We start from the raw sequence: 12,154 nt of genomic DNA on the forward strand, positions 1-12,154 counted from the left end.
CTTGTGAATTCAGTCATATACATACATGGATATGCATTTGACAATTGGTGTGACATTTACTGTACGAAATTTTTAATGTCATATTAGTTTGATTCATATAATTCTATGTGAATGTTTTGGTTCTTGACTATAGTTATTTTCTTTGCTTTTTGGATTTTTCTGCCATTGTATTTCTTGAATAGACATAGAGCTATGTGAATGACATAAGCTAAATTTGCTTGCAGCAATATGTTAGACGACACTGGAACTCAATTGTACACTCCACAAGTTGTAGAACAAAAAAAGCCAAATGTTAAACAAGAATTTCAAACAATTGAAGAGGCTTTTCAATTTTACAATGCATATGCAAGAGAATGTGGATTTAGTGCAAGAATGAGTACTAGTAAGAGAAAAAAAGGAACAAATGAGCTAATATGGAAACAGTTTGTGTGTTTTAAGGAAGGAGAGACAAATGAACATTATCAGAAGAAAGAAAAACATACAGTTCAAAGATCTGGTGAAAGGAATCGAGGATTAGTTCGAGTTGGCTGCAAAGCTAAGATGACAGTGGTTAAGAGTCAAACAGGACCAAATTGGATTGTTAGTCAATTTGTAGAAGAGCATAACTATGCACTTGCTACTCCAAGCAAGATACATTTGTTAAGATCTCATAGAGTTGTATCAGCTGCAAAAAGAGGTTTGAGCCAACAGTTATCAGAAGCAAATATTCCAATGTGTCAACAAATAAGGGTGCTAGAAATAGAAGCTGATGGTCCTCAAAATATCGGATGTGTTGAGAAAGATATAAGGAACTATGGACAGAGGGTGAGAGATAAACAAAAAGATAATGATGCAGAATTGTTAATTGAATTTTTTTCTTCTGAGGAAGAAAAAAATCCAACCTTTTACTTTAAGTGTGAACTCGATGAAGAAAGCAGGCTTGTTAGATGCTTCTGGGCAGATCCTTTTGCAAGGAGATCGTATCATTTCTATGGTGATGTAGTAGTGTTTGACACAACTTACAACACGAATAAATACGATATGATATTTGCTCCATTGGCAGGAGTAAACCATCATGGTCAGACTGTTATTTTTGGATGTGCTTTGTTGAGTGGTGAAAAAACCGAATTTTTTATTTGGTTATTCAATCAATTGTTGGATGTAATGCCGAGGGGTGCACCTCAGGTGATTATTACGGATCAAGATCCTACAATGACGAAGGACATTGCTCAAGTTCTTCCATCAACTTGTCATCGATACTGTATCTGGCATATTTTGAATAAATTTGCGGAGAAGATAAATACAATGGTTTATCGGGATAACTATCATTGGTTCAAAAATATAATTTGTAACTCGGAGACTATTGAAGAGTTTGAGACTAGTTGGGCTGAGTTGTTGAAGAATAGTAATTTGGGAGATAATACATGGTTGCGCCAAATGTATGAAATCCGCAACAAGTGGGTTTCTGTTTATTTTAATCATATATTCAATGCAGGAATGTTGAGCAGTCAAAGAGCAGAAAGTTCACATGCATTTTTCAAAAGGTACATCTCAAACAAAAATTCATTGATGGACTTTATTGTATGTTTTAATAGAGCTATTAATCATCAAAGACATGATGAGTTAGTTGCAGATCATATTGATGTGAATGAGCAACCAAAGTTGAAAACTATGTGCCCAATGGAGACTCAAATGGTGAAAATTTACACAAAGAGAAATTTTATAATTTTTCAAGATGAGTTATTTGAAAGTTCTGCGTATTTCTTAAGTTGCACGTTTGAAGATGATGAGTCTGTGTTTTATAGTGTACGGAAGGCTAATGGAAGTTGCTCATCAAGGAATAGACAGCTTAAATATAATAAACTTTCAGATTCTGTGTCATGCAGTTGTAGGCTATTTAACTTTAATGGAATTCCATGTAGACATATATTAGCCTACTTTCGAATTAAACAAGTCATGTTTTTGCCAAGCGAATACATTCTTAGGAGATGGACAAAAAGTGCAAAAATTGGTAAAGTGTGGGATAACAATGGTTAAGAAATGAATGACCATGACGATATGTCATTGGTGACTAGGCATGCAAGTTTATCTCGAGTTTGTTCTAATTTAATTGATGATGCATCTCTTACAGTTGAGGGTACCAAATTTATTTTGAATGAGATTGAATTGCTACGTGGTAAAATTAAAGAAATGAATGGTGATGGAATGACAGTGCCAGAAACAACTAGCAAAAGAAGTACAAAAAAGCTTCCAAGTATTAATAATCCGTCACATGTACGATCAAAAGGATGTGGGAAAAGATTTAAAAATGTAAAAGAGATGTTAGTTTCAAAATCACGCCTTTGTCGAGGATGTGGACTTCGTGGACAGCAACACGATAAGAGGAATTGTCCTCGGTTGCAAGAAAGGTAAATATATGAGATTCTCTCTTAGATATATATATATATATATATTAAGCAAAAAATAATTTTATATATGCAAGATAATTTTATTCATATAATTTTTCAGCTTTGTAATATATATTTTATTTTTTTTATCATATAGATCTACAATGAATGACCAAGACATCAATTCCAATTCGGCAAGTGAAGATGATGACTTAACTTCTCATGCTGGTAATTTCTTCTATATGACTAGACATAAACTTTTTATGCTGGTAATTTGAATCCTCATAATGTTATTTTTATTGTAAGATCAAATTTACATGGTGCAAAAAGATCGTAATTGTCATATCGTGGAAGCTGTGTGACCATGAAGATTGATAGGAGATTATGAATATCAATATGAATTTGAAAGCTGGTTGTATGAAAACTATGTGTAATGTATGAGAACTATGTGTAATTTGGTCACTTTAATTATTTAAACATATGCTGGTTTTTGGACCTATGTGTAATATGTCACATTTTGTAGTTTTTAAAGCAACTTCTGTAGAATTATTCATATTCAAATTATAATTATATTTTTGTTATTATATATTTAAATCTGAAAAATATAAAAGTTAGTTCATCTTATTATATAAAAACTGATTTTTCATATACATATATATTGATAGTAAGCATTTGTTTGTGGAAACTAAGTTATATAGCTTTTATATTTTTCGGCTCATAAACTATGTTATGTAATTGTTTGTTTGTTTTTAAAATAAAAGTTGCTATTTGATTGCCAGTGTATGACCGTTCAATAATTTTTACATATATCAAATACAATTTTTACACATATCAATTTTTACAATTTTTACACATTGCTTCAAATTCCTCTAATAATTGTCAAACATACTTTCAAGTACAAATTATTACATATCATTTCTAATAAATTTACATATTCTTATAAAAATAACAAATTGATATGGTAGCTATAACAATGACAGTTAGAAATCTCCAGTCATAGTCGTTTTTCCATTGATGCTGCTGCTTTTCTGTCAAGATTTTAAGTAGACCCTTGGCAGTATAATTCAACTCCCTTACATTATTATTTAGACTAACCATTTCATTAATCAACATTTCTGTCGCCGTTTTGTTCATGTTTCCATGTGTACGATGTATTTCATCATCCCATACAAACTTTCCACAATATTTACCATCCTGCATAACATTCATATGGTGAATAAATAATTGATCCACTAATTTCATAACACAATATTATATATAATTTTTATATTTACCTTATTATTATAGCATTTCCAAAATTTTCTATTTGGATTTTTTTCGGAACGAGATATCTGCAGTTTCATATAACCACCATAAGCACACTTTTGTTGCCAAGCACTTTCATTTATACTGGATGTTGACATATCATCAAAGTCCAGGTTACCTGCCACTTTATTGGAAAAAGGAAACCTCAAAGTCATTAAAGTTGCTAACAAAGAGGAGCATGTGTGATCAACAACCAATGTAGTACAAGTTACCAGCTAATTTTATCAGTCAAGGGGATACCAATTTACATATCATCATGGGGCAAGATTGAAGATCCAGTAGCAAAAAAAAAAAAAAAAAAAAAAAACAAGAATATAAGTTAAGTAATATAGCGTAAATATGCAACATATATGACATGGTACTGCATGCCAATATACATCATTCAACTGCAGAACTGATGGGCATTCATTCTCATATCATGCTGCATATTACTAACTAAAACACACTGGAAGTAAAAAGAGTTAAAAACTAGAGAAAACTTCAAACAAAACTACGAGAAAGTTCAAAAACCGAAGAGATCAGATAATCATTATCATTGAAATACAGCATATTACATCAACCATGCAAGTAAAACTGGGCGTCAGAAGCTATCATCACATCTCCCGTCATTCCAGGTGAATCAAATTAACCATAAACAAAAACAGAAAATATGTATTAAAGGAATTAAAGAATTAATAAGAAAACTAAATAGAAATTATTTGCTCAAAAGTAACTGGGGTCAGATAAAAATGTCAATCCCCACCTTGCAACAATAGTTGAAAAGAAAAAAACATAACCTGCAGAAAAACCCTTTTAGACAAATTAAACAACAATTATAATTAAACTGAAAACATAACCAACAACACCAGGACCAAATCATTAAACTAGCTCCTCAAATGAAGGGGCTAGAACATAATACAAATACAGAAACACCTAAATTTCTATATACTATTATCCAACTTAACAGCAATCACTTCACATTATAAAATGACCTATATTCAAAATCAACAAGGAGCTTATACCCAACGCATAGACCATTCGCCCACAGATCTCTGTACTTGAACTGTTATACTCACACAGATGGAAAAACAACCATACAATAAATGCATCAATTATATTCACTGCAATTATCAAACATTCTTTTGCATTCATGTATAATCCGACATTATTTTGCACCAAGCAAGCTGCAGAAGACTATTTTGTTCAACACAAGACTACAACAATAAGCAACAATGCAGCTCAAAAAAAATTGTTGCAACAACAAAGCTGATGTGAAGAGAAGCAGAATGCACAATATTTGAATGCAGTTGAGACGCCCAACCTACAGGACAAAAAACTTTTATGCAGTTCCATATCCCAATTACTTAGAATAGAAATATAGTAATGCATCATACCTGGACAAATTTATAAAACCAACTCTTGTATAGTCTTATTAAGCAATAATTACAATCAGAAAATAAAATATAGCAGACGTTATACCGTAACAGAGATCAAATATGTCTCTTCCCTTTTAACTCAGAGATGGTAAAAATGAAATTACTACGAAAAGAAAAAATTAACAAATAAGATTAAATAATGGAATATATAACCACCTATCGGAGTCAAGACTAACTGGTTATTCACAAAAGTAAGAATGCATCAACTATCCAGTAACATAAACTTCACCCTACCGCCCCAAATTAAAAAAAAAAAAAAAAAAAGACAAAGTGTCATAAATAAATTGCAGAAAATAAAAAATCATAAATAGAACTTGCACTTTCTATAAAGATCAAAAGAGCACAAAACCAATATCAATTGTTTGCGTATCTGCTAAGCATTCTTTCTTTTGGTATAATCGGTTTGATGATACCCAAAAATTACAAAATGAGAGAGGAAGAGAAGGAAAGAACCTGAAAGCGGCTGTGTTGCTGGAGGTGCGGGGTGGCTGCTGGAGGTGTTGGGCGACAGAGAGGAGCACGCTGGCGGCAGAGAAGAACGAGAGTGAGCTTGAGCTGCTGCTGGTTTAGGGATTCTGGATCTGGAGCTGGAGGTGCGGGAGCTTCTCTTCTCTGCAGTTTCATGTTCTGTTTTTTTTTTTTTTTTTTTTTGAAAATAGGTGCCACGCTCCGTTTCATTTAACCCAGGCAAAGCAATAGCAAGTTTTTTTTTTTTTTTTTTTTTAAATAAATGTACAATGCAAATCAAATGGGAGTTAAGAGTAACGGCATCTCACTCCATACCGTGTGAGAAATCTCACTTCATAGTAATTCTCTCTCTATATATAAACATTATTGTATAATGCTACCAAATACATAACTTCAAATAATTGTGAAGAATAATTGTATATGCACACTAACGGTTTAAATTTCTATTTTCACCCAAAAAAAAAAAATGAAGGAAAAAAGCTCTAAATTTCGGTTTTTCATTTATCAATTTGTGAAATTGAGTTCTATAATTTAAAAGTTAAAATTTTAAAGATTCATAAATTTTGGAGTATTGCCCGTATATATTTCAAATCACCTAAATATGCAGGTTTTTAGTTTGAAAGCAGGGTAGTGACTTATGACCACTGACCTCTAGGGCAAAGAAGGGTGGAGGGGATGGAAAGAATCTATCATACTTCCAGGAGTATCAAAATGCTCAAGGGGATGATATGAAAGGCAAAAACAAATTTATATAGATATATAGTTAGTCTTCCATTAAAATGTATTTATTAGCATCTTATTTATTATTTTTTGATTTTTTTTAAAATATAAGATTGGCTATAAAAATATATAATATAATAATTGAATTCTGTATGTACCCTTTGTCTATAGTTTTGAATAATGCAAGTTTCCCAAGGAAAGAGGAAATTGAGTGGGTGGACTTTTAATTTCTTTTCTTTGTTTGTAGCTTCCCTCTAAAAAGATTAAGATAATCGGGGGATCGTGGTGGTTGCAAGAGTAACAGGAATTTATTGTTGCAAGTTGCAACTACCAAATCAAAAACAAATTTTAATTATTTCTTTAAAAAGTTTTTTCAAAGGAAGAAAAGTGTTTCTTTAAGAGCGAAACGAAATTATTTACCTAATATAAGTTTTAGTCTTGCGCCAACAACCTGGGGGTGTAGCTCATATGGTAGAGCGCTCGCTTCGCATGCGAGAGGCACGGGGTTCGATTCCCCGCACCTCCATTTTTTTTTTTTTATATTTTCGTTAAACTCTCTTTTTTTCCTTGTGATTTCAGACTTCAGATTGTTAGTTTCGAATTTTTATGGGCTAGTTAGTAGCAACTAGGTAGAACCGATCATTAGTAGAAATCTCATAGTCAACTTTCCATGAAAAAGAATCACTTCACACGCGAAAAAAATAATAATAAAAAAAGAGCTTTATCCTCTCCGTTAATCATGCCATTAAATTATTATTTTGTCTATCAATCCGTAATTTTCCCTCTCAAATCTTACCCGATACTAATTTCCAAGTCAAAAGTTTAAGTGAAATAAATTGGAAAAGTAATAATGTATATGTATTAAAATATTTATTAAATTTTATTTGTTAATTAATATATATTAGAATATTATTAATTGATATATTTACATAATATAAAATACAAATAATGAATTTTAAAAAAATTAATTAATTAAATATTATTACATTATTAATTACATCATTGGATCAACAAATTTAATAAATATTTTAATAAATCTAACATTATTAAAATAAAAAAAAAGATCAGCTTTCTAAGGAATTTCGATTATTACAAAAAGTCCATTTACATTATACTATTGATGCTTATATGCTAGCTGTAATTTAATTCTTTCTATGATTAACTATATATGATTTAGACGGTGTTTGGATATTCCAAGGTTTTTTTTTATTTTTTTTTATTTTTCACCCCAAAAAAAAGTTTTTTTCTTTTATATTTTTTTGCCAGTAGGATATTCCAAACTTGGACATGTCAAGGCTTTTCTTCATCCTGTTATATGTACAATATTTGTATGTTCATTTTGATTTCTAGCAACTCTGACCATTGACTTTTGTATTAAATTGGTCATTGACCTTGAAGTTTAAGTGCAATTTGGCAACTTGGCAACTTGAATTTGTTTATTTTCCATGTTTTTCTCCAATGAATTGGTCTCTCTCATAAAACCTTACCAATGGTTTCTCTGTCTTTGCCTCTGCCTCCTGGAAACAAGCTCAGATAGGCAAAATACTTCAGTCGTATTCATTACTAGATCTTCTTTCCTGTACGGTATAATTGTATCTTTCCCTGCTAGTATATTTCTAATACATCACAAAAGCATTTCAGTTTAATCAGCAATAATGAAAGTTTTCTTTTTTGATTCCATTGTTCATCTGCTATTATACAGACCAAAAACTGAATGACTTACTTTTTTGTTCTCATTTGAAGTGTACTTCCTGTGATTTGGGTTTGGTTTATTTTGTCACCTTTGCTTAGCTCAGTTGGGTTATTTAGTTCGTATAATATTGCTGAGAGAATATAAGTAATAATGTCTTTTTCTTCCTTTTTTGTTTTTTATTTTTTTTAACACAGAAAGCTGGTTGCTGATGTATATTACTACTATTGAGTTGCATAATATTTTTGGCTGGGTTGAATTTTAATTTCAAAGATATAATTTACAGAACACCATTTATATAATTTTGTCATTATCTCCCTATCTTTTGAAGATATATTTTGAGGGATATCAGGAATAAAATAAGCAAAACCAAAGTCCAAGAACAATGCCTTCTGGAATGGAGATTTTCACCCATTCAGGACCTTCACATCTCACTACAGTGGACTGGTAGTTCAAAATTTTCCAGTCCACCAAAAAATATGGCATTTTTCTATACAAAATGATCTGCCTCATACTAATTCATCAAAAATATAAAATAATGACTATAAAAAATATTCTTACTTGTAGTAATTTTCTTTGTTCCTGCAGGAAAAACCCACATCACAGAAGAACTGTTGCAGCAAGTTTGGTAGAAGGAGCATACAAAATAGAACGAGACAGGCAGCAAAATCTCCAAGGACATGAAGCTCTGGCACCACCTTGGTGGGAATTCTTCCATTTTCAAGTAAGCCATGTACTTGTAGACGATGTTGACCATTCTATCTTCGGTGTGATCTACGAATCCAAATTCCCAACTTCTTACTTCAAACATTCCGAGCTCAAAGCTCCAAGATATGTTATGGCGTTTCGCGGAACCTTAACTCAACCAGACACAAGATCCAGAGACCTCAGATTGGATTTCAGGTGTATCAGCAACAGGCTCCACGAGAGCTCTCGGTTTCAGCTTGCAATGCAGTCAATCCAAAACATGGTTTCTTTAGCTGGAGCTGAAAACGTATGGTTGGCTGGACACTCTTTAGGTTCAGCTATAGCTTTGCAAGCAGGAAAAAGTATGACTAAAATGGGTTTTGCACTTGAAACGTATCTTTTCAATCCACCATTTATATCTGCTCCAACAGAGAGGATCAAGGAAGAGAGAGTGAAGCATGGGATTCACATGGCAAGCAGTGTTGTCAAAGCAGGGCTTAGTCATGTTGTGAAAAGTCGAAATAACCGCAATACCACCAAAGAAGAAGACCCTTTTGTTGTGTTAGCTTCTTGGTCTCCTTACCTGTTTCTGAACCCTGCTGATCATATTTGTTCAGGATATATTGGGTATTTCGAGCATAGGAAGAAGATGGAGGAGATTGGAGCTGGGAAGATAGAGAGATTAGCATTAAAGAATTCCATAGAGAGTATATTTTCAGGTGCTTTAGGGAAGGAATCAGAGCCGTTCAATTTTCTTCCCTCAGCAATTGTTACTATTAATCAGACTCCAGCACCAGATTTTAGACGTGCCCATGGAGTTGAACAATGGTGGAACCCCAATTTCCATTACCGTTCCATGGTGTTTCATTTCAGTAACTGATTGATGGACCTTTTTTGTTTGTTCTTTTTTGGTGTATGAAAGAAAAAGCTATCTTTCATCATAATTCACACAGAAGTGTGTTGGTGTATGACCCGCTGCTTTGAATAGAATTCAAAAAACCAAGTTTTTTTTTTTTTTTTTTCTTTTTCCTTTCATATCCTTTTTCTTACCCAAAAAAAAAAAAATAATAATAATAATAATAATGACTAATCCACTTTGATTATGAAGAATCCAACTTCTACATTTGTTTGACTAAAATAGCTTCAAGGCTTTACATTCCATTTGCTAATTTTGTCCTCTTCTTTCTAGAGACTAACATGTAAATCTTCCAATGAAAATGATTAAAGTACAAAGCACATGTGATGAATTCTGAAATAACACAATAACCTTTTGGTTATAGACCTTATGGTACTGTCCTAATGGTAAATGTAATTAACATACAAAACTATATTTCTTTTATATATATTAGGACTGAGATTTGAACTCTACATCTTTTGCCAGAGCAAGTAATGGTAGACAACATATGCAAAACTTTTAATAAAAATTATTCACATTCCACTATAGACTTACAGTGAAGAAATTAAACATTGCCACATGTGACTAATTACGAAATAACACAATAATCCTTTAGGTATAGACCTTATGGTATTGTCCCCCTAATTAATTCAAGTGCTTATTTCAATCTGATTCAGAAATAATGTCTAATGCCGACTGCAGGGGTCTCCTAGCCATAATGTAATTCCCCTTATTCATTGAGTCTGCAGAAGCATATGGATTTGATGGCATCTCCAAATTCTCATCTACTCTTTCCAACATATGAATGACTTAGTTCATTGAAGGACGGTCTACTGGATCCCATTGGATACACCAAAGTCCCACAATAATTAGTTTCCTTACTATCATGGATTGTACCTCTTCTACAATTTCCAGGCCACGGTCTTCTTCTCTACTCAAACGATTATAGGCCCACTCAGGAAAGTATATTTCACTTCAGTTCTCAACATGGACATCCATATTCTTCCTTCCTCCAACAATTCATTTCTAGCAACGACATCCCAAACTGTAAACATCTAATTTATACGATGCATTTCCAAATATACCCTAGATAGCACTTCAGGTGCTATATACCCTATTGTCCCTCTAGCAGCAGGCATTGAAACAACATTTGTTCCTTAGAACACAACCTGGCCATTCCAAAATCAGAGATCTTGGGATTGAAGTTTTGGTCTAACAAGACATTATGGAGTTTGATAACGAGATGGATAATCGTTGATCTCAACCTTGATGGAGATAATCAATGCCCTTGACAATGCCTAAGCTATATCATGAAGCTTCTCCCAACCAAGATTATGGCTCTGCCTCTGGCCGTCTGCAGAGTATATATATTTCTCTAGCGACCCATTTGGTAAGAACTCATAAACCAGAGCTCTTTTTACCCCATCAGCAAGGAGCCAGCCAAACGAGCCACATTCACATGGTGGATTCTCCCCATTGATCTAACTTCATTAATAAACTCGTCTCCATTGCCCTTGAAATTGTTGAGGAGCTTAACGGCTACAATAACCTCATTCGAAGGCATTTCTTTGAAGACGGTTCCATAACCTCCTTCGCCCAATTAATCCTTGAATTAATTTGTTATCCTCTTAATATCAGCACAAGAATATCTTGTAGCCTTTAGACCTTTGTAATCCAACGAGAACCTCTCAATCTTGATTTGATTTTCTTTTTTCGGTTTTATTGGAGTAACGAAACCGGCATGTGTCAATGGCGATTAGTAAAAGAAGGAAAGAACCTAGGATAGTTATACCTGCATATAAAATAATAATAATAATAACGATAAGAATTATACTCTCCTCTTCTTATATATATATATATATATATATACGTAAGGTGAAAGAGAAAAGAATATATGACTGTCATGAGTAGACAACTTATATGTACCTGTTACCACTTGCTTTCTTGATCCTGTTTCTCTACCTGTCAAAAGACAATTAATAATGGTAGGTCTCAAGCTTATGGTGAATGAATAAATGCAAAAGTTGTACTTAAGCCAGGGTAGCAAAAAGATGAGTGAATAAATGGTTCAAATTCTTTCAAATCCCCGATCAAGTGGAAAGAAATAATTAGTGAGATTGAGTTACACACACCTTTATTTTCGTTGGTGGGGATGAAGACACAATGAGTAGTAGGACTACTGCTCTCTCTGCAATTATTAGCACTTGTATCTGCCAATCTACATTCCCAGCCTTCCGCTGTACACTTGGCGCACATAGGTTTTGACCATTTTTGATAGACCTTATTCATTCCATGTGATAATTCAAAAGCAAGCCGTCGTGTGTCATACATCTTCTTGCAAGAGATGAGAGGTAGAAATATGATGCGATGTTGGAAACAATTCCTACAACTTGGTAGCCATGGCTGCTTAAGTTTTCATTAAACAGGATTTTATATTATCTATTATTTATTATTTATTTAATAATTTTATATTGTTCATTTTCATTATATACATATATATATATATATATATATATTTGTTATCTATAAATTTATGTTTGTAGTTATCAATTTTTCAATTATATCATTATCCATCATACAAAAATAAACCATTATATATATATATATA

The 12,154-nt window shown here is 32.6% G+C and overlaps 2 protein-coding genes, 1 long non-coding RNA gene, 1 other non-coding gene and 1 pseudogene across 6 annotated transcripts; 3 read left to right on the forward strand and 2 right to left on the reverse strand.

Moving 5' to 3' along the window:
* Positions 1–228: 228 nt before the first annotated feature.
* LOC107414768 (protein FAR1-RELATED SEQUENCE 5-like) lies at positions 229–2,016 on the forward strand. Its single transcript, XM_060819895.1, has 2 exons — positions 229–804; positions 865–2,016. The coding sequence occupies exons 1-2, from the start codon at positions 229–231 to the stop codon at positions 2,014–2,016; spliced, it is 1,728 nt and encodes a 575-aa protein (XP_060675878.1).
* Positions 2,017–3,417: 1,401 nt separating this feature from the next.
* On the reverse strand, positions 3,418–5,725 carry LOC125421497 (uncharacterized). The gene is made up of 3 exons (XR_009640123.1): positions 5,540–5,725; positions 3,641–3,795; positions 3,418–3,560 (listed from the first exon to the last, which is right to left on the reverse strand). It is a non-coding gene; the product is annotated as an uncharacterized LOC125421497 (long non-coding RNA).
* Positions 5,726–6,727: 1,002 nt separating this feature from the next.
* Positions 6,728–6,800, forward strand: TRNAA-CGC (transfer RNA alanine (anticodon CGC)). The gene has a single exon. It is a non-coding gene; the product is annotated as a tRNA-Ala (tRNA).
* Positions 6,801–7,736: 936 nt separating this feature from the next.
* LOC107414783 (GDSL esterase/lipase At4g10955) lies at positions 7,737–9,649 on the forward strand. 3 transcript variants are annotated; one of them, XM_060820095.1, is made up of 3 exons: positions 7,737–7,858; positions 8,296–8,411; positions 8,553–9,649. In XM_060820095.1, exons 2-3 carry the CDS (start codon positions 8,350–8,352, stop codon positions 9,529–9,531), a joined length of 1,041 nt encoding a protein of 346 aa, XP_060676078.1. In that variant the 5' UTR covers positions 7,737–7,858; positions 8,296–8,349; the 3' UTR covers positions 9,532–9,649. The 3 variants fall into 3 exon arrangements, with proteins under 3 accessions (XP_060676078.1, XP_060676077.1, XP_024927948.3); XM_060820094.1 differs by having other exon boundaries at positions 7,738–7,853; XM_025072180.3 differs by lacking the exon at positions 7,737–7,858 and having other exon boundaries at positions 7,879–8,411.
* A 400-nt stretch (positions 9,650–10,049) lies between these two features.
* Positions 10,050–11,877, reverse strand: LOC125421630 (rust resistance kinase Lr10-like; annotated as a pseudogene).
* Positions 11,878–12,154: the final 277 nt, after the last annotated feature.

Source organism: Ziziphus jujuba, chromosome 8 (assembly GCF_031755915.1).
Source record: "Ziziphus jujuba cultivar Dongzao chromosome 8, ASM3175591v1".
Classification (NCBI taxonomy): Eukaryota; Viridiplantae; Streptophyta; class Magnoliopsida; order Rosales; family Rhamnaceae; genus Ziziphus; species Ziziphus jujuba.